Here is a 23,441-nt window from a genome sequence, read left to right as displayed (position 1 = left end):
CCCCACCCTCCTCTAGCTTATCTCTCCACCCTTCAGGCACTCTGCCTTTATTCCTGATGAAGGGCTTTTGCCCGAAACGTCGATTTCGAAGCTCCTCGGATGCTGCCTGAACTGCTGTGCTCTTCCAGCACCACTGATCCAGAATCTGGTTTCCAGCATCTGCAGCCATTGTTTTTACCTCATATTCAGCAAGTCCACATTGATGCGGCTTTGCGCCTGCGCGGCTCTCTGAGCTGGTTTCCATGGAGACGGCTGTAAACATTCGGAGGGCGATCCCAGGAAAGATGGCGGTCACTTTACGTGCCGACAGAAGTTTCAATCTCGATGCCCACCTGGAAGAAAGCATCCATGAACTGACATTTACGCAACTCCAGGAATTAGTGAAAAAGATCAGGTACCGGCTCCTAACAAATGCGAATACAAAGTGCCATCATTAGGCAGAGAATTGCTGGTGGTCGCCCGTGGAGGGAGACCTGCTCAGTGTCTCCAGCACTTTCTTTTCCAGGTTTTATTTCGAATTTCCAGAATACACCAGTATGTTGCTTTTGTCGATCCAACCCGAAAATGTTTTTTAAAAAATGAGACGGTTATTCGTGCTGAGCTACAGTGAAGTCGGCATTGCACTAGCGCCGTGCTAGTGGCATCCTTCCAGCATCACGGGCCACTCTATTAACAATGCAATGAATTTTTGTGGGTGGGGGGGGGGGGGGGGGCGTGGAGTAATTATTTCAAAAACTATGACATTCCTTTTCTTTCGATGATCTCAGGTGAAGGGATAAGGCTTTGTCCGAAGGTTCACTGAAGATGTTAACTAGTCTTGGAGTCATAGAAATGTACAGCATGGAAACAGACCCTTACCCATCCATGCCGACCAGATATCCCAACCCAATCTAGTCCCACCTGCCAGCACCCGGCCCATATGCCTCCAAACCCTTCCTATTCATATACCCATCCAAATGCCTCTTAACTGTTGCAATGTACCAGCCTCCAACACATCCTCTGGCAGCTCATTCCATACACGTACCACTCTCTGCGTGAAAAAGTTGCCCCTTAGGTCTCTTTTATATGTTTCCCCTCTCACCCTAAACCTATGCCCTCTAGTTCTGGACTCCCCGACCCCAGGGAAAAGACTTTTTCTACTTATCCTATGTCAAAACGTCTAAAAATGAACCCTTAAGCTCAGTGGGCAAACCTACATCCAGAACCTCAACCTGAGCCATAAATCTTCTCAAAATTCGCTGCAGTGAAAAGTTTTGTTTACAAGCAGTACAGGCATAGTGAGCAAGGATGTACACAACAAAAGATATAAACAGAGACATACAGATAACATTACACAGTTAGTGTAGATTATGTGCATAGCCACAGAAATTTAGCAGCAATTAAAGGGCTCTTCAGTTAATTCATTTTTGGTGAGAACAGCAGTGTTGACTAGAAGACTGAAGCACAGGCAAACAGGGAGAATCTGCTCTCCTCTTTTGACACAAGTAGTAGTACCAGTCGAGAACTTCTTCCCACAAAAGGCTGAAGATGCTTTGAAACTGAAGCTTTCAAGACTGATCTCAAGAAATATGGAAGGAAAATAGATACATAGATAAAATTAAATGCAAGGAGCATGATGGCCATCTATGTTTTTGATATTCTTGGAAATATTATGGAATAGAGTGGAAAGTGGAGCCACCCCTGCTTTGTAACACACCTTTACATCATTACAATATAATTGGATGTTATATCTTGCCAGCACTTCTTGTTTTTTTTTTGCTTCTTTAGTGTAGCAGCTACTGCACCTTCCCAAGGACTTCTTTGCAATTTAGTTCGTTTTTAAAACAATGCATTCTGAAGGATACAATCTATAATTATATTATTTCATTATCGTATGGTACTTTGACAATTAGAAATTGTAATCTTTGTAATTGGTAATAGTTGCCAGAGCTAAGAGTTATGGAAAGGATAATGTTCTGTTCTCTTACAATTTAAATTGTTTTTAAACATCTGAATTTTGAAAGAAAATAATCACATTTTTCTTGATAATAACTATGATGCTTACTGTGCCTAGCAGCTGTGTATGACAGAAGAGCCAAATGTGTTCAAGAACCAAGCATAAAACAGCCAAGTTCAAAGTTTACAGAGGAACCTTAGAAAGTCACATACTTTAAATCATGAGATTAAGAGATGCCCCTCCACCTTCATCACAATCAATGTTCAGAAGTCATATTATGCTTTGCATGATATTAGAGACTTTTAAAAAGGTATTAAAAATTAAATACGGGTGAAAGGATTTATATATTTAAAAAGTCTCTTTAGTTTCCGTGGAAAAATGAACAAGGTTCAAATACAACACAAAAGCACCAGTAAAAATCTCAAAATGTAATGTAATTAATTTAATCACTTTTGATTTGTGACCATGTTCAGTTTTATGCTCAGATTATTACGATCCCCATACAGACAATGAAGAAAAATGAATGATGCAGCTACTGATAAAGAATTGCAAAGATTTAACATTTAAGATGTTTTCAGTAACACACTAATTAAAATTGACATAGACTAAAAATTACTTAAAGGCAACTAATATATGAAAACTAGTTCTATTAGCATTTATGTAGCCTTGCAACTTAAATCCCACACTCCTGCTGGTTTTTCAGCAGTGTTTCTTTGTGTTGCTTGTTATGAAGGTGTAGTACATTTAATGTACATTTAAGAAAGTTGAAGGAGTGCTGGAGAATTTACAATGTAACATTTGGTCAAGCAGTGTTGCTATGAGATAAAACAAATTCAAATTCAGCCAATCTGTTTAAATTATGCCCCAAGATACTGAGCTACAATCCAGTTTGAATTTAATATTTTGACAATATTAAAACCAATGAAACAATCCGATGATTTAGGTTATAAAACTGAAAACAATTTAACAGTTGGAGGAGAACTGCCAAAATACCAACAGATGTAGCTGCTAGTAAGAACTGTCTGAGAGGTACCTGTCAAGAGAAGGAGTTTGCACAGGGTAAAAAAAACATCGACACCAACCTGGCGTGCAAGTCTACAGAGGAAGATACAAAGAGAAGATTCGACAACTGGCTGGTTTTGAAATTTGAATTGTTTTTTGTGATTCTTAATCAGGATTTTTATTGGACAGTATTACAGAAGGGAGAGTAAAAGATAGGTTAGAGAAAGGAGTTGTAAATAGTTGTTAGTTAATTATTCTCTGTTAGACTTTTTAAAAATAAATACAGTTGTTAATCTTTACTTGAAATAGTGACCTTTGGGATAGTTCCTGGCCTCTTGAATTTTGACAGATTACAGCATGGGTTAAATCATTTCTGTGTTGCTGGTTTAAATTAGCAGGGGTGGTTTACCCTGTGCTGTAACATTGCTACACTAGGATGAGTTTTCAAGTGCCATTTGAAAGAAGTTTCCCTCAATCCCCTGAGTATCTCTAAACTGACATCCAGAATCAAGGCCCAGTCAGACAACTTCCTGGTCCTTGTATCCCCAAGTTTTATTGCTATAAACAGAAAGTAAGTATTCCTTGATATTCTACTTACCGACTAACAGAAAATCATCATTTCCCCTGCTTTGCACAGCAAAAGCTGTATTTGGTATTCCTCTCAGGGTCTCTGTGTCTGAGAATCTATGTCTAAAACAATAGTTACCCCTCTTTTCTGTGAAACATGTACAAGCTGGCACTTAACTTTCAATAGGTTTTGGCCTGGGCTTTTCCTCCAGGCAGAGTTTAGTATGACTTCATGACCCCCATTCCATTTCATGGTCTTCCATTTTATTTTAAATAAAGGACACAGCTTAAAACTAGTAAATGTTTCATTACATCTCACACTGTAACAATATCAATGACATTCCTTGGTTATAGGATTCTGAATCACCATATATCGGCAATACAGAAGAAATCTTATGCCTTTATACATTTCCTGTCAACTTATTCAATATTAAGTATTGACATTCATATCTAAAATGAAAACTGACTAGGTTAACTAACCCTTGCTGTGATTACACTTTCCTGCCATTGGATCACCATTGGCTGGATGGTGTAATCACAACATCACAAGAGATTGACTAGCTTGATTTATTATTAATATTAGTAATCTTTGAAATTGCAAAGAAAAATCTCAACCTCTTTAAGTTTATAAGGCATTCTTGAACTTTATCTACTCAACTACTTTGACTACCTATCCTAGCAAGCACTAAATCAACAGATCTAATGTTAAACTTGCCTATATCAAGTAAATCAAGTTGACTTTACAAAATTAGATAGGAATCAGTGCTATTATGATTTGGAAAAGTAGTAATTTTGATTGTAGTCATATAGTGGTTGATTTTCTTTTAAGGTCTTTAATCAGTTGTAAATCTAAGATGCAAATCCTGATCAATCAGTTTAAGTTTAATAAAGTTATTGTTAATGTGATATATGAAATTATGACATGGTGAACTTGCTGATATTGTAATATTTAAGAGGACTTGAAATATTGTGATGAAGTAGAATTTAACTAAATGTTCAATTTTGTACAGTCTGAGCATCTCACAACCTCTTGTGTAAACCATGCTTTGTTTTATAAACTCCTGCCAATCTGTGTATATCAGTGATTTGTTTATTTCCATATATAGTATTTCCAATGAAGCCTTGAAGATTGAGTCTAATATGCTTGATAAGTACTATGAGCGTGTGGTGCCCAAGGATTTGGCCCTCCAAGCCCAAGCTCAAGCACAGGAACTAGCCCAGTTGGCACAGGTAGTACCCAAAAAGCAACATTAATACTTTCAGATTATAATATATTTAAAATCTGAAAGAAGTGGACCTGAAATATCTGCAGTAAAATTTAATTACATAAAAATTTTAGATAGAGACACAATGGTGCCTGATTGCTTATATTTTGTTGGAGTAGTACTTTTGGGTGACTAAGAAAAGCGGTAGTTCTGGGTTTACAGGGTGATTCATCTATCATTGCTTGGATTCCTGCATTGAGTGTTGGCTCAAGTTATTGGTGTAATGAAGGAGTGTAAATCTGAATTTGAGCTCAACAAGGATCAGTTATATTTTACAGCTTTTTTTAAGCATTATGAATATATTAAATTCTGCCAAGAGTGAGATGATAGTAATTTTATAACATGATGGCAATAAGAAATATTGCTCACTTCCTGAACATATGGAAGAAATGGTATCCTTGTCTATGAGCTCATTATAACTAATATGTGCCGTGGAAATCACACCACCCCTCATCCCTGTGTACATCCACAATGTGAGTTTTGCAGACAGGGTCTTTATCAGATAGTGCACTAATCACATAAATAAACTGATTGTGACTGAATTTGCAAAGTTGACTTCACCTGCCTACGATCCATGGTTTATTGGTGTCACTTTTCTAGAACCAGCAAGTGGAGCATGACTCTATCACAGTCCTGACAGTATCAATCAGAAATGCAAGAAATAATGAGCCAAGCCAAGCAACAGCTTTACCAGCTGGTGATAGGAATCATCAAGAATAAACTACCAAGAAACACATATAATGTCTTAGCCCAGTGGCTAAATAAGCCAGGGAGAAAATGTCTTGCAGCTGTTTCAGCCAATGATATGTTAGAGGGGAAAAGTTAAGAAAAATAATGATCACACAAGTTTGATTATAAAATATGAAGTTCAGAACCTAAAATATTTGGTAAATCTTCTAGGGGAGGTCAAGGCATCGATCCCGAACTCGTGCTGTGACAGTAGAACGTCTTTTGACTTTAACAGCGGAGCAGAAGTGCAACATTGCTTATAGAGAACTAGAGGAAACAAAAGAGACATTATCAAAGCTGAAGCAGGAGTCAGACCACACAATTCGAAATTTACAGGTAAGGGACAATCATAAGACAGACTGTGCAGTCAGTGACTTGACTCCAATCAGATACTGTGTAGACAGCCAGCACTAAATTTCAAATATTTATATGTCCCAATTTCATCTAAAGTTCAATTGGAGGTCAATCAGTGCTGAATTATTATGTTTAAAACTCCACAGAAAAAGTGGATAGAATTATGGCACATAAATCCCAACTTGAATAAAAATTCTACAATTCATGATGTGATTAAACAGAATATTAGAGTACTGGGGACAGATGACTTCATTTTAGGAGTTAAGTACAAGATCTATTTAATTAGAGATAAGAAAAAAATGGTGGGACAATTATATTACTGGGTGTATTTTAGGGGTCACCAAGCAAGTTATCTAAAGATGCAAATTCTGTAAAATAGTGATAATAAGGCACTACTGCAAATGTCCTAATATAGGCTGGGATAGTAATTGTGTAAAAATTAGTGAGGAGGAAGACTTTCTGAAGCAGCAGAATTTTTTGATGAATACATTTCTGGTCCAATTAGGAAGGAAGCATTGCTGGGTCTGATCTGGGGAATGAAGTTGGTCAGGTGAATTAATTATCATAAGGGGAACATTTAGGGAACAGTGATCAGCAAAGCATGATGTTTAGGAAAGCACCAACAAATTGCAAGGAGGAATCTCGAGTTAAAATTACTAACTTGAATGATGGATAATTTCAGTGAGGTGAGAATTGATCTGGCCCAGTTTAATTGGAATCACTTTTGGCAGGTAAGGCTAGAATCGAGTTTAGTTTAAGGAAGAACAGGTTTGGGTATAATCTTGGCATATTCCCACTGTGGGGAAAGGCAGGGCAATGAAAATCATAGCTCCTTTGATCTTGAAAGTGATAAAGAGTAAGAATGAAGCATAACAACAGGGCATGTGGCAGATATTGAGAATACAAATGAGTGGTAGGCCAGTTAAAGAAAATACAGAGGAGAAGTAAAAAATGGAAATGAGAGGCAAAGAGAGAGGATGAGAGTAGAGTAGCAACCAACATGAAAAGAGAATGCAAAGGTCTTGTACAGGCAGACAAATAGTAAATGGATAATAGGAGGAGGTTGGACATAAAGGAGACCTACAAATGGAGGCATTGAGCATGGGTGAGGTACTAAATGAATATATAATTTAGAATCCCTACAATGTGGGAGCAGGCCATTCAGCCTATCATGTCTGTAACAGCCATACAAAGAGCAGCCCAACCACACTAACCCCCTGCCCAACCACTGTAACCCTGCATTTTCCATGGCTAATCCACTTAGCCTGCACATTCCCGGACACTATAGGCAATTTAGCATGGCCAATCCATCTAATGCATATATTGTATATATTTCTTCTTTTATTTAAAAAAACAGATGTACGTGCTACCAAAAACGCAGTGAAATGGAAGATAGTTGAAATATTGGATAGACTGAAAACTAATTAGGAAATACTGGAAAGGTGTTCCTAAAGTAGCTTGGACACTAAGTATAGGGGGGATCTGCCTCCGAGGTGACAGAGAGAAGTAAAGTGAAAAATGTGAGACACTGGTTATAATCTTCCAGTCCACCTTAGATGTGGGGAGGTGCCGCTGGACTGAAGAATTGCAAAAGTCACATAGACCTTTGTTCAAAAAGGATAACAAAGGGATAGTAAAGATATGGATGAGGATTTCAGCAGCTGAAGAACTTAGGAAAAGAAAACAGCCAGGTGATATGGTCCTGGAAAAATGCAGAACTCATGGTGACATTAATGTGTGATTGAAAGCTCAGCTTCAAGGCAAATATGATAATAAGGACACATCAAATTCTTTGCAACCTCAGACATTTTTCAAAGAGAGAGGTGGGATTGATGGCAAAGTCGCAGACTTCATGGGTTGAGAGTTAAAATAATAAGCAAGATTTTTAACATGGGTGTGAGAAGCACAAGTTGGATAGTCATCAGCCTAAGCAGATCTGCCTCTGTGGAAATGAGGCCCAGAAGACTGAGGCAGTTTGAGGGCAGCCACAGAGCCAAACAAATAGTGCGGGGGCTCGTTTGAAGATCCCACCGGTTCCCTTTTCAACTTTGATCTCCAGCATCTGCAGACCTCACTTTCTCCTCGGAAATGAGGCCCATAAGACTGAGGCAGTTTGAGGGCAGCCACAGAGCCAAACAAATAGTGCGGGGGCTCGTTTGAAGATCCCACCGGTTCCCTGAGACTTTCATCCAGATTTATAAAAGGCTGTCATGTCTTTGTTCATGTACACACCATCATGCCCCTTTACATCCCCACCACTATTTCCATGTCACTTAATTCACCACTCTCCACCCCATGCCTCATCCATAGCCACTCATCCAGTACAGAATATGAGTGGACCTTGGAAGCCATGCGGACATGAAAACCAATCTAAGTCTTCTGTCACTCATGCATAGTTGCTGCATCAAAATATCTCTCATTACTGAAACCCTTTCAAAAATGTTAAATTCCTTCAAGTGGTTAGTCTGTTATAAAATCAAACTTAATTTTAGTCACCACATCAAAGATAGCTAATCCTTTAATGCTCCCTTTAAACTGTCAATTGAAATGTGAACTTGACACTGCTACTTCTCCCCCCACCATCCCAAGCTGGATTAATGATTAAATATTTGTTCTTACTTTGTCTCCTAATTGATGGCAAAAAGTGTTCTCACTCATTTAGAAATTTACTTATTGGGAATCTCCTTGAGTTGCTTGTGATCTAATGACAAAACCAAGTTTCTGCCACACTTTGAAAGTACAATAGAACATAGGACGTGGAACATAGAATAATACAGCGCAGTACAGGCCCCTCATCCCCTGATGTTGCGTCGACCTGTGAAACCGATCTGAAGTCCATTGAACCTACACTATACCATTATCATTCATATATTTATCCAATGACCATTTAAATGACCTTAAAATTGTAGAGTCTACTATTATTGCAAACAGGGTATTCCACACCCTTACTACTCGCTGAGTAAAAAAATCTGTCCTTTATTTATCACTCCTCAGTTTAAACCTATGTCCCCTCATGCTAGCCATCACTATTCGAGGAAAAAGGCTCCCACTGTCCACCCTAGCTAATCCTCTGATCATCTTGTATGCCTTTATTAAGTCACCTCTTAACCTTCACTCTCTAACGAAAACAGCCCCAAGCCCTCAGCTTTTCCTCTTTAGATCTACTCTCCATACCAGGCAATGTCCTGGTAAATCTCCACTGCACTAATTCTGATGCTTCCATGTCCTTCCCACAATGTGGCGACAACTGTATGCAATATTCCAAATGCGGCCACACCAGAGGTTTGTATAGCTGCAAAATGACCTCGTGGCTCTGAAACTCAATCCTTCTACCAATAAAAGTTAACACATCATACGCCTTCTTAATAACCCTGTCAACCTGGGTGGCAACCTTCACGGATCTATGCACATGGACACCAAGATCTCTCTGCTCGTCCATACTACCAGCATCTTATCATTAGCCCAGTACTCTGTATTCTTGTTACTCCTTTCACATCACAGTTTTTTGCATTAAACTCCATTTTCCACCTCTCAGCCCAGCTCTGCAGCTTATCTATGTCCCTCTGTCACCTACAACATCCTTCCACAATTTCCACAACTCCACCGGCTTTCGTGTCATCCGCAAATTTTACTAACCCATCCTTCTACTTCCTCATCCAGGTCATTTATAAAAATGACAAACAGCAGTGGCTCCAAAACAGATCATTGCGATACACCACGAGTAATTGAATACCAGGATAAACATTTCCCATCAACCGCTACCCTCTGTCTTCTTTCAGCTAACCAATTTCTGATCCAAACCGCGAAATCACCCTCAATCCCATGCCTCTGTATTTTCTGCAATAGCCTACTGTGGGGAACCTTATCAAACGCTTTACTGAAATCCATATACATCACATCAACCACTTTACCCTCATCCGCCTGTTTGGTTACCTTCTCAAAGAAGTTAATAAGGTTTGTGAGACACAGCCTACTCTTCACAAAACTGTGTTGATTATTCCTAATTATTTTTTTTTTCTAGATGATTATAACTACTATCTCTAATAATCCATTCCGACACTTTACCCACAACTGAAGTAAGGCTCACAGGTCTCTAATTACCAGGGTTGTGTCTTCTCCCCTTCTTCAACAAGGGGACAACATTTGCTATCCTCCAGTCTTCTGGCACTATTCCTGTTGACAATGATGACATAAAGGTCAAAGCCAAAGGCTCTGCAATCTCCTCCCTAGCTTCCCAGAGAATCCTAAGGTAAATCCCTTTTGGCCTAGGGGAATTCTCTATTTTCACACTTTCCATAATAGCTAACACCTCTTCCTTATGAAACTCAATCGGGTCTAATCTAATAGCCTGTATCTCGATATTCTCCTCAACAACATTGTTTTTTTCCTATGTGAATACTGACAAAAAATATTCATTTAGCGCGTCTCCTATCTCTTCGGACTCCACGCACAACTTCCCCTACTGTCCTTGACAGGCCCTAATCTTACTCTAGTCATTCTTTTATTTCTGACATACCTATAGAAAGTTCTAGGGTTTTCCTTGATCCCACCTGCCAAAGACTTCTCATGTCCCCTCCTGGCTCTTTAGATCCTACCTGGCTAAATTGTAACACTCAAGCACCCTAACTGACCTTCCTGTCTCATCTTTACTTAAGCCTCTTTCATCCTTTTGACAAGAACTTCAACTTCTTTCGTAAACCATGATTCCCTCGCTCGACCACTTCCTCCCTGCCGGACAGGTACACACTTACCAAAGACAAGCAGTAGCTATTCCTTGAACAAGCTCCACATTTCAATTGTGCCCATCCCCTGCAGTTTCCTTTTCCATCCTACGCATCCTAAATCTTGCCTAATTGCATCATGACTGCTTTTCCCTTAGCTATAACTTTTGTACTGCAGTATATACCAGTCCCTTTCCATCACTAAAGTAAACTTAACCAAATTGTAGTCACTATCACCAAAGTGTTCACCTATATCCAAATCTAACAACTGGCCCGGTTCATTACCCAGTATCAAATCCAATGTGACCTCATCTCTTGTTGACCTATCTACACACTGTAACAGGAAACCCTCCTGCACACATTGGACAAAAACTGATCCACCTAAAGTACTTGAACTGTCGTGTTTCCAGTCAATATTAGAAAAGTTAAAGCCCCCATGACAATTACCCTGTTACTTTCACTCCTATCCAGAATCATCTCTGGTATGTTTTGGAAACCTGTAGAAAACACCCAACAGGGTGACCTCTCCATTTCTGTTTCTAACCTCAGTCCATACTACCTCAGTAGATGAGTCCTCATCAAATGTAATTTCTGCCACAGTAATACTGTCCTTGACTAACAATGCCACATCTCCCCCACTTTCCCTGTTCTTAGTGAATCATCTAAACCCCGGAACCTACAACAGCCATTCCTGTCCCTGTTCTATCCATGTCTCCAAAATGGTCACAACATCGAAGTCCCAGGTACCAACCCATGCTGCAAGTTCACTCACCTTATTCCGGATGCTCCTTGCATAAATAGGCACACTTCAAACTACTTTCCTGCCTGCCAGTACACTCCTGCAACCTTGACACTTTATTCATGACCTTGCTACTCTCAACCTCCTGTACACTGGAGCTACGATTACAGTTTCCATCCTCCTGCTGAATTAGTTTAAATCCTCTCAAAGAGCATGAGCAAACTTCCACCTCCAGGCTATTGGTATCCTTCTGGTTCAAGTGTAGACCATTCCATTTGTAGAGGTCCCACTAACCTAGAATGAGCCGCAATTATTCAGGTATCTGAATCCCTCCCTCCTGCACCATTCCTTTACCCACATGTTCAACTGCTCTCTCTCTTCCTATTCCTTGCCTCACTAGCACGTGGCACGGGTAACAAACCAGAGATAACAACTCTGTTTGTTCGAGCTTTAAGCTTCCACCCTAGCTCCCTGAATTTCTGCCTTACATCCCCAACCCTTTTCCTACCTATGTCATTGGTGCCTATGTGGACCACGACTTGGGGCGGTTCCTCTTCCCCTTCAGGATCCCGAAAACACAATCTGAGACATCATGGACCCTGACACCTGAGAGGCAACACACCAATTGCAAGTCTCTCTCATTCGCACAAAATCTCCTGTCTGTCCCCCTAACTATGGAGTCCCCTATATCTAGGTCTTAGGAGATTCCTGTCTTTGTGACTGTTCAAAGTACACAGATCTCTAACTCAATATGTTTGTTTTTCTCTAGGCTACTCTTGAGGAAGCTGAATTTGCCTTGGCCGATATAAAAAAAGCAGTCAATGAGTTTGAACGAGATATTGGGTCTTTCACACAAGGCAAGAAGGGGAACACAATTGTAACAGAGACTCTCTTTAAATATTTTGAGGACAAAATCCATGCCAAAGTGAGTTCTACATTTATTTCTGTGGAAAGAAAAATCTAGCAAATAATCTTTAAGTAGCTACTGTGAATAATAGGTAAACCTGGAATTGACAGAAGTCACCAAACAAAACAGTAGGATGATTTTCTGAATAGATGCTGTCATTGGGGAAACTGACCACTGGTCAAATAGGTTAGCCAGGAAATTGCAAACATGTTGTCTGACTTCCTATTCATAGAGTCAAAGAGTTATACAGCACAGAAACAGACCCTTTGGTTCAACTCGTCCATGCCGACCAGATATCCTAAATTAACCTAGTTCCATTTGCCAACATTTGGACAATATCCCTCTAAACCCTTCCTATTCACGTACCTACCATTCACTCAGACAGAGCAGTAGCCTTCACCTCTTGATAAGTAACTGTCGGTAACAGCAGTGTGTATTATCCACAAAATGCACTGCAGAATCCAATAAGTCTTCTGAGGCTGCACCTTCCAAACCCACATGTATTTCCATCTAGAAGGACTGGGACTGAAGATACATGGTAATGTCACAAAATGCAAGTTCTCTTCCAAGCCACTCTCCATCCTGACTTGAAAGTAAATCACTGTTTCTTCACTTTCATTGGGTCAAAATCCTAGAATTCCCTCCCTAATGGTGTAGTAAGTCTACCTGCCACAGATGTACTGCAGCAGTTCAAGAAGATAGCTCACTATCACCTTCTCAAGGGCATCTGAGGATAGACAATTAATGCTGGCCTGCCCAGCCATTCTCACATCCCATTAGGGATTTTTTTTTAAAAGCTGAATTCTAGAAATGAAGTGAGAGTGCCCCTGACATTAAAATAGTATGTGGCCAAATATGATAGCAAGAAGTTCTAGCAAAATTGAAGTCAGTTGGAAAGACGGGGATGGGGTGAAATATCTTCAATGATTGGAGTCACAAAGGAAAATAGTTATAGTTGTTGAAGGCAAAATCTCATCCCCAAGACATACTGCAGAAATTTCTCTGGGAAGATAAATTCTAATCAATCTGTTCAGAGATGTTATAGCAGACCTCTGAAGCAGATGAGACTTGAATCCAGGCCTCCTAGTCCAGAGTACAATTTTGCTACGATTCCTTGATGCCACACTTGGTCTAATGTGGCTCGATGTCAAGGGCAGTTATTCTCACCTCACCTTTGAAATTCAGCTTTTTTGTCCATGTATGAATCAAAGCTATAATGAGGTCAGGAACTGAGTGGCCTTGGCAGACCCCATACTGGGTGTCACTGATCATGTTATTACTAAGCAGGTGCTGCTTGATAGGACTATTGATAATTCTTTCCATCGCTTTACTGATGATCGAGAGTAGACTGATAAGATGGCAATTGGTCAGGTTGGATTTGTCCTTTATGTGTAGAGACATACCTGGGCAATTTTCCACATTGTTGAGTAGATCCTGGTGCTGTAGCTGTACTGGAACAGCTGGCTAGGGGCTCAGCAAGTTCTACAGCATATGTCTCCAGTACTATTACCGGAATGTTTATTGGGCCCAGAGCCGTTGCAATATCTAGTATCCAGTGACTCAATATGTTTCTCATGGAGTGAATCGAATTGGCTGAAGTTTAACATATGTGACATTGGGGACCAGTGGAGAAGGTCAAGATGGATCATCTATTCAGCATTTCTGGCCGAAGTTTGTTGAAAATGCTTCCACCTTATCTTTTGCACTGAGGTGATGGGCTCTCCACTTGTTGAAGATGGGATTAATTGTGGAGCCTTCTCCTTCAATGAGTTGTTATTAATTATCCATCATCATTCTAGACAGGACTGCAGAGCTTAGATCTGATCCATTGGTTATGGAATGCTTGGCTCAATTGCTTGCTGCTTATGCTGTTGGCATACAAGGAGTCTTGTTTTGAAGTTTAACTAACTTTATACCTTATTTTTGGTATGCCTGGTGCTGCTCATGGCATGCCCTTCTGCATGTTTCATCGAACCAGAACCCTGGTAAAGTGGGACATATGCTGGGCCATGAAGATGTTTATTGTGTTGGATTATGATTCTGCTGCTGCTGATGGTCCAAGATGCCTCATAGATGCCCAGTCTTAGTCCAACCCATTTAACACAATGATAGTGGCACACAAAATTCTCGATGTGAAGGCTGGAGTTTGTCTCCATTGGGATTGTGTGGTTGTCATTCTTACTGATACTGTCATGGACAGATGCATGCGAGAATGAGGTCAAGTATATTATTCCCTCTTGCTGATTCCTACGTCAGCTGCTGCAGACCCAGTCCTTTAAGACTTGATCAGCTTCATCAGGAGTACTGCTCCTGAACTATATCTGATAGTGGACACTGAGGTCCGCCACCCAGATTAATTTCTGCAATCTTGCTACTCTCTGGACTTCTTCCAAGTGGTATCAAACATGGAGGAGTACTGATGCATTAGCTGAGGACAAGCAGTACATGGAATTGGTGGTTTGTTTGCCCATACAAAGAACAAAGAAGATTACAGCACAGGAACAGGCCGTTTGACCCTCTGAGCCTGCGCCGATCAAGATCCTCTATCTAAACCTGTCACCTGTTTTCTAAGGATCTGTATCCCTCTGCTCCCTGTCCATTCATGTATCTCTCTAGATACATCTTAAATGACATTATCGTGCCCGCCTCTACCACCTCCACCGGCAACGTGTTCCAGGCACCCACCACCCTCTGCATAAAGAATTTTCCACACATATCTCCCTTAATCTTTATCCCTTCACCTTGAAGATAAGGTGATAATTGGTCAGGTTGGGTTTGTCCTTTTTGTGTAGAGACATACCTGGGCATGTTTGAACAGCTGCGATGAGACTTCATGGGGTACGAAGTCAATGTTGAGGACTCCGAAAGCAGCACCCTTCCCAAATACCACCGCAACTCCCACTTCTGCTGTGCCTATTCTGCCATTGGAATGGGACCGGCCCAGGAATGATGATGTCTGAGACACTGACTGTAAGGTATGATTTGGAGATGCCGGTGTTGGACTGGGTGTACAAAGTTAAAAATTACATAACACCAGGTTATAGTCCAACAGGTTTAATTGGAAGCACACTAGCTTTCGGAGCACCATTTCTTCAGGTGATTGTGGAGGACACAATTGTAAAGCACAGAATTTATAGCAAAAATTTCCAATGTGATGTAACTGACATTGTACATTGAAAAATTGATTGTCTGTTGAGTCTTTCATCTGTTCAAATACCATGATAGTTTCACTTCTTTCATGTGTAAATCACAAAATCTTTTTTAAAAAGTTGCATTCTCAGGTTAGCTGTAACAATTGATGTTAGCTAGACAATATGTTGATTCCTGTATTCCTAATGAAGGGCTTTTGCCTGAAACATCGATTTTACTGCTCCTCGGATGCTGCCTGAATTGCTGTGCTTTTCCAGCACCATTAATCCAGAATCTGTTGAAGGCGTTAGCCCCCTGTGTTCTCTGTCTATGCTATGATGTTTAGATTGATTCTAATCTAAAAAGTGTATTCGAACAGATGAAAGATTCAACAGACAATCAAGGTATTTTTCAATGTACAATTTCAGTTACATCACACTATAAATTTTTGCTATAAGTTCTGTGCCTTACAATTGTGTCCTCCACAAACATCTGATGAAGGAGCATCGCCCCAAAAGCTAGTGTGCTTCCAATTAAACCTGTTGGACTATAACCTGGTGTTGTGTGATTTTTAACTTTGTAAATATGATTATGTCAGGCTGTTACTTGAATAGTCTGTGAGACAGCTGTCCTAATTTTGACATTAGCCCCCAGATGTTAGTAAGGAGGACTTTGCAGGGTTGACCAGGCTGTTTTTGGCATTGTTTTTTCCAGTGCCTTAGTCAGTGCCAGGTGGTCCATCTGGTTTCATTGCTTTTTTTCTTGAAACTTTATAGCAGTTAATACAACTGAGTGACTTGGTGTACCATTTTATTGGTGTAAATCGTGATTGTGGTTGATTAGAATAGAAATTCTAAAATACACAGCATTGAAAAGGGAAAAGCAGGTTAACATTTTGAGACAAACATCTACTTTGAAAGCATTAACTTGCATTTTGTTATTTACAAGCGTTAATTGAATTGTTGTGTCTTCTAAATCTTTTTCATTTTTGTTTCAACTTTCCAATATTTGTCATTTTATCTGCAGGACTGAGAGGTAAAGATTCATACCTTCACCAGTCTCATTAGCCCTTGGAGCGCTTGTATCAGCTCTGAACATATGTTCATAAATTAAGAAACTGAGTCATCTAGTAGTTAATATTCTCAGTAAATGTTTTGTACAATAACCGGTGCTAGCTGAGGAGTATATTATGCATTGACCTCTTAAGTGTCTGATTATATTCCTTTCTCCTCAGGAAATGCTGATTGATAAGCTGCAACTGAAGAATCATGCATGGAAGATGCTCAAGGCGAAACTGCACCAACAGCTGCGATTGGTTTGTAAAGCGAGGGTGGCAGGCAGGAGCACATATATCACTACATCATCTCTAAATAACCCTCCCCTGCGAATCAATTTTCTTATCATCCTTTCTTACAAATGCAGTAATGAGGCAGAGAATTATCTCTTTAGTTTACAACAAAAATCATTGAAATTCTTTATTTGAAAGAGAGCATTTTTGGAGATTCATTGGTCTTGAAAGGCACTAGATAAATGCAAGTCTTTTCTTCAATGAAGAAAGATTGTATATTTGACACCGCACCATATCTTTCAAAGCACTACATATACACTGAGTTATTTGAAAGTGAAGTGACTCTTGTTGTGTAAGCAAATATGGTGCAACTTTGTGCAGAGCAATATTCTATGAGCATCAATAACCATATGAACATAGAAAATATAACAAAATAAGTTGTAGAAAGTAACTGCAGTATAACACCAACTTTTATATAGCATCTTTAATTCAGTAAAGTATTCTGAGGCATGGCACAGGACCATTACCAGGTAAAATGTTGCGCTGAGCCACATCTAGAGCTGTTAGAACAGACAACCAAACACTTGGTCAAAAAAGTTGGTTTTATAGATCATCTCAAAGGAGGAGAGGGAAGTTGAGGGGCAGATAGTTTCAAGAAGGGAATTCCAAGGCTTGGACCTAGATAGCTGAGGTTTCAGTTACCAATGGTGAGACAATGAAGTTGGGAATGCTCAAGAGGCCAGAATTGGAAAAACACAGAAATCTGCGAGTTGCAGGCTGAAGGAATTGACGAACAAAATGAGGGATAAGATCATGGAAGATATTGGCACTAAGATATGTATTTTAGATTCTATCCTCAGGCTGACGACCAATGTGTCAGACCACAGCAAAGAAACTGAAATATGCAAGACTTGAGTTAACAAAAATATTGCAGCAAGAGATAGGCTAAGGCAGAGGTGAATCCTGGGAATAATACAAGAGGAGCATGTAAACAACTGTAATGGAGCAGATATGAGGTTGGAATTCCAGTTCAGGGTAAAATTGTATGGAAACATTGCAAACATTCTGGTTTAGCATCACACAGTAGCGAGAGAGAGGCATAGAGTTAGTGACTAGTGAATGACGTTTGTGGTGGAGTCCAAAGACAATGGCTTCAGGCTTCCCAATATTTGCATGTGATCAATTCCTCTGTTTTTGATAGTGCTTGTTGAGAGAAGAATGTTGGTTAGGACATCAGAACTCTCGGCTCTTTGAATACTGTTATGAGTAGTTGGAGAAAGTGAGGACTGCAGACGCTGGAGATCCGAGTCGAAAAGTGTGGTGCTGGAAAAGCACAGCCAGTCAGGCAGCATCGGAGGAACAGGAGAGTCAACATTTCGAGCATAAGCCTGATGAAGAGCTTATGTGCGAAACATCAACTCTTCTGGTCCTCGGATGCTGCCTGACCAACTGTGCTTTTCTAGGACCACACTTTTCAACTATGAGTTCTTTAGTGTTTACTTGAACAACCAGATCAGTTAGAGAGCCTTGATTTAATAATGGTAAGTTTGGACTTCCACCTGAAGTCAGTGCCTTTTGAAAAGCCAGTGAGTTGTGGGTATCTGACAAGTGTTTTGCTGCAACTCATAATTTTTGTGAGAATGGTTGGGTCTTATGCTGTTGGTCAGCAGGTTCAATCAGGCCTTTTGTGCATGCATGAGTGCTTGTGTAAATTTACTAGCCATGCCTCCTAAATTCTCATTCAAAACCTTTACATAAATGGCAAAAATCAGCGGAGTACCATATGCCGCATGAAAAGTGGCAATAAAGTACAGAGGAAGAGAATGATAGAGAGACTCAACAGCCTTGTTGATACAGTTCATAGATATGAAGCAGAGAGTTGTTCGATACATTTCAAATTACTAGTTTTCACTACTTGTTTTCATCTTCACGTAGAGAACAAGGACTTATTCATCCCTTTAATGTAGCTTGCCTTTGAATTAAGAGAATTATGTCCTACTCCTGTCTCAGGTCTTGTTGACATATTCAATGTTTATACTTTGGTGTTGAACTGAGGCAGTAATGCATCATCAGACATGCAAGTCTTTGGATGAAACAATTCACTCTTATTGTCCAAAATGTAATGGGCCATTCATTAAACTCGTACATGCCTCGTTCTATAAGCTTTTCAGTTCTCATTAGTGGAAAGTCCAACCATTACAGCATATTCCACAGGATCTAGGATGTTTGCAAACTGCTAACTATTTAAGTAATTAGATTTAAGAATTGTTAGTTAGCAGCAGTGAGTCTGAATCAGGAAGTGTAAGTTAGAACAGTGAACTCAAGTCAACTCAAGTCAACTCAAGTCAACTCAAGTACAGAAAACAAAATAAACAGCAGAAAAGGAAGCAGGAAAGTGAGAGATAGAAGAGACAGAAAGAAAAAAGTTATTTTAAATCTCCTGCAGTAATTAAAACTTGAAGAAATTATATTTCAAATTTACAAAAAAAATTATAATATCAGAGAAGTTATATTGCAGTAGTTAAGATTAACCATGCCATTAAAAGATTACTTAGATAGAAATGGATAATCCCCTTCGTGTGTTTACTCCATATCTGCAACATCAGACCAGGATCTCCCTGCTATTCAATACATTTAAATGGGAAGCCTGATGATGATATGTCACTTTCACACTGCATATGGATGTATTATGTCACACAGTAATTTCCAGATTTTCACAAGTACCTGCTTGCTAGAAGGTCCTGTTTCATTTGTGCATTAATGTCAGTCAGTGCCATTAGTCTCTCAACTACTTTCACAACACTGTTCTGCCAACCCTTGTGTCTGTTGTGGTGTGGAAGAAGGGGTGAAAACAACAATACCAATCAGAAAAAAAAATCATAATATTCTTTGAGTATTTGTTTCTTTCCCTAGAAAGAGGAAGCTGGTGAGTTGCTCCGGGAGGTTGATTTTCATCAGCTTAAGATTGAAAACAGCCAGTACTTGAAGCAAATTGAACAATATAATCAGGACCTCTTGCAGCTCAAAGTCATGACAGGGAAAACACAGCTGGTTCTCAACTCCTATAAAGTAAGTTTTGGTTAACATAGTTCAGCATATTTTCAAACATTCTCCCCATGTCTGCGTGGGTTTCCTCCGGGTGCTCCGGTTTCCTCCCACAGTCCAAAGATGTGCAAGTCAGGTGAATTGGCCATGCTAAATTGCCCGTAGTGTTAGGTAAGGGGTAAATGTAGGGGTAAGGGTGGGTTCCGCTTCGGCGGGTCGGTGTGGACATGTTGTTTTACTGAGATAAGTTGATGTCAGTTCACTGGGTTAAGCTGGAGAGGCAAAGGATCAGATAGTGCATGAGTTCAGGTTTCACTTTTGAGATATGAACTTGGTGGTTAAAGCCCCTTCTTTCCTACCTTGAATCCAAAGTGAAAAGGTGTGCTGGACTCAATTTCCACTCAGTTCCTACTTTTAGACAGCAAGGCCACAAAACATAGGAACAGAATTAGGTTATTTGGCCGACTGAGTCTGCTCTGCTACTTGATCAGAGTTGATATGTTTCTCAAATCCATTCTCCTGCCTTCTCACTGTAACTTTTATTCCCCTAAGTAATTAAGAACCTTCTATTTTTGTCTTAGATATTCTTAGTGATTGGTTTCCACAGCTTTCTGCGGCAATGAATTCCACAGATCTGCCACCAGCTAGCTTAAGAAATTTCTCATCTCAGTTCTAAAGGGTCATCTGAGGCTGTGGCCTCAGGTCCTAGTCTCTCGTAGTAGTGGAAACATCTTCTCCACATCCACTGTATCTACGCCTCTCAGTATTGTTAAAGTTTCACTGTGATTTCCGCTTCTACCACCCCCCCACCATTCTTCTAAATTCCATCACTCTGAATTCAATGCAGACCCAGAGTCCTCAACCACTCTTCACATGACAAGTCCTTCATTTCTGAGTTCATTCTTGTAAATTCCTCTGGATTCTCTCCAGCATATCCTTTTTTAGATAGGAGGCCCAAAACTGCTCACAGTATTTCAAAATATAGTCTGACCGGAGTGTTATTTTTCCTCAGCACTGCAAACTCTGCTGTTGTAATCTAGCCCCGTCAAATTGAATGCTAACACTACACTTGCCTTCCTAACTGCAACTGAACCTGCATGTTAACCTTAAGAGAATCCTGAACTAAGTCCCATTTTGCTTCAGATTTCTGAAGGCTTTACCCATTCAGAAAATAGTCAATACGTGTATTCTTTCTGCCAAAGTATATAATTTCACTCTTCCCCACAATATATTTCATCTGCCACTTCTCTGCTCACTCTCTCCTCTCTCACTCTCCCCAGTCCTTCTGAAGCCTCCCTATCTCAACAATACTTGCCTCTCCAACTATCTGTGAGTCATCTGCAAACTTAGCAACAATTCCCTCAGCTCTTCGTCCAAATCTTTAATATATAACGCAATTAGTTGTGGTCCCAACAGTGACCTCTACAGGACTCCATTAGTCACTGGCTGCCATTCTGAAGAAGACCCCTTTGTCTCACTTTCTGACTTCTGCCAGTCAGTCAATCCTCTGTTTTTGCTAGTACCTTGCTCCTAACACCATAGGGTGTTACTTAGCAGTCATTTGTGCAGTACCTTGTCAAAAGCCTTCTGAAAATTCCAATCATGTGCAGTGGCTCTCCTTTATCTAAATTTCTTGATTCCTTCTCAGAGAATTTGAACAGATTTGTCAGGCATGACCTCCCCTTGACAAAGCCGTGCTGACTCAACCCTATTTTATCATGCACTTCCAAATACTTCGTAGTCTCATCCTGATTAAGCTATTCTAAAATCTTGCCAATGACCAAGGTCAGGCTAACTGGTCCATAGTTTCCCTTTTACTGCCCTCTTCGTTTCTTAAACATTTTCCAGTTCTCTGTGACCCTTGCTCCAGTGATTCTAGAAAGATCACCATCAATGCCTCCACAATCTCCTCAGCTATTTCCTTCAGAACACAGCATTTAGTCTATCCTGTCTGGGTTGATTTATCCACCTTCAGACCTTTCAGCGTCCCCCGCACCTTCTCCTTAGTGATGGCCATTATACTGCCCTCTGCCCTCTAACTCTCTTTAAGTTCTGGTATGCTACTGGTGTCTCCCACAAGGAAGACTGTTGCTGTGACAGTGCTGTCACCATAAAAAGGTTATTTTGTCCTTGGTCTTTTTGAAGTTATAAAGGCAGCGGTGCCAAACAGTCTAGGGAGTTTAACAGTTTAATGATGGAAGGAGAGTGGCCAATTCTCCAAGTTCAGGTTTTTTCTAGCTGTATCAGTCACAATATGTGTGAGTCCAGAATAGTTGCAAACTTCGGTAACGGATTCCTCTGACTTTCTCTGAAACCTGTCTGGATGTTGTTCCCTCCTACCTGTAAGAATCCATGTTTGAATTTACCTTTTTGCCAAGGGGTGTGTTTATGGGATGTTACTATATTGGAACAGTTAATTAGTTATAGTTACTGTATCAGCTCAGTTGGGTTTTCCGATAGTTAAGTTATTATAGATTCTGCATTCTTTTGTTTGTGTGTCAACTGTAGTATTTAAATAAATTCTGTTTTGCTTAAAGCCGAGTGGTTTGACCAGTAGCATCACACCTGGAACACCCACTTCACATCTGTCCTTAAAATAAGAAAAAATTTCGGGTCTAGGTTACATTCTTGAAATTTTTGAGGGGGGGTTCAGTTTGGTCCATAACAATGCAAAGTACCTATTCAGTTCCTTTGTCATTTCTTTGTCCCCATTACTACTTCTCCAGCCTAATTTTCCAGCGGTTCAATGTCTATTACAGACCCACAGTGCTAAACTATGTAAAGTGTCAGTTTTACTCTATAATGGCTATAATGGTAAAAAGTTAAAAATCACACAATGCCAGGTTATAGTCCAACAGGTTTATTTGGAAATACTAGCTTTCAGAGCGCTGCTCCTTCATCATGTAGCTCCGAAAGCTAGTGTTTCCAAATAAACCTGTTGGACTATAACCAGGTGTTATGTGATTTTAACTTTGGCCACCCGAGTCCAAAACCGGCACCTCCACATCATGGCTATAACTGTACAGTAAGTGGCAATTTCCTGAGATGTTAGGCCTTGGTCATTTTTGAACAAGTGAAGAATGAGATCCCCTTTGTATTTAATAGTATTATACTTCACTTCAAAATGCTTGATCCTGACATTTGAGGATTCAAATTAGGGAGGTGTTTAGAATCTAATGGGAATGGATGATTGAGAGCAGTGAATATACTGATTGTGATTATAACAAATAGAATCATAATTAGGTGCTCTTTCCCTCTAGGCCAGGAGGCCTGGTTTTGAATCCTGATTGCTCCAGAGGTGCAGAAGAACACCAAACAGGTTGATTAGAAAATGTCTAGCTACCGGGTAGTTTGGTAGCTTGAGAAGGGATTGGAAGACCATGAAACATGATGAGTGATATTCAAGACTGAACAGATTGAGTGAAGAGATATTACGGCTGAAAACAGGAATTCAGATATGAATGGGTGATAGTTGAGTGCAACAATAAAGCTTGAAAGTCTTTTTTTGGGGAAATAGAAGGCATACAGCCCAATTAAAACAAACTATATTGCTAAAATGTCTATTCTGCTCTCAAATCCTGTGGTCACTTCCCTTTTCCAGAGGCAGTTGAATAGAATGTCATCAGAGACAAAGCAACTTATCAGTGAAATAAAATCCAGACAGGATCTGCTAAAGAAGATTGAACTTGAGACTACAGAAGTGGAAGAAGTAAGTGGTAAAGGATCTTTTTGCTAGAAATTACCGACCATGATTTTAAT

At 40.0% G+C, this 23,441-nt stretch overlaps 1 protein-coding gene across 2 annotated transcripts in view; it reads left to right on the top strand.

The window, feature by feature from the left end:
- Positions 1-274: 274 nt before the first annotated feature.
- The window catches only part of ccdc113 (coiled-coil domain containing 113), a 39,516-nt gene continuing 16,349 nt past the window's right edge, over positions 275-23,441 (top strand). For both annotated transcript variants that reach the window (XM_043707283.1, XM_043707282.1), the window contains exons 1-7: positions 275-394; positions 4,612-4,735; positions 5,671-5,835; positions 12,083-12,238; positions 16,584-16,664; positions 19,551-19,706; positions 23,284-23,391. In XM_043707283.1, coding sequence (XP_043563218.1) covers positions 285-394; positions 4,612-4,735; positions 5,671-5,835; positions 12,083-12,238; positions 16,584-16,664; positions 19,551-19,706; positions 23,284-23,391 — 900 coding nt within the window. In that variant the 5' untranslated portion in view covers positions 275-284. The remainder of the gene's footprint in view (positions 395-4,611; positions 4,736-5,670; positions 5,836-12,082; positions 12,239-16,583; positions 16,665-19,550; positions 19,707-23,283; positions 23,392-23,441) is intronic.

Source organism: Chiloscyllium plagiosum, chromosome 17 (genome assembly GCF_004010195.1).
Source record: "Chiloscyllium plagiosum isolate BGI_BamShark_2017 chromosome 17, ASM401019v2, whole genome shotgun sequence".
NCBI classification, from domain to species: Eukaryota; Metazoa; Chordata; class Chondrichthyes; order Orectolobiformes; family Hemiscylliidae; genus Chiloscyllium; species Chiloscyllium plagiosum.
This window is presented reverse-complemented; position numbering and strand designations above follow the sequence as displayed.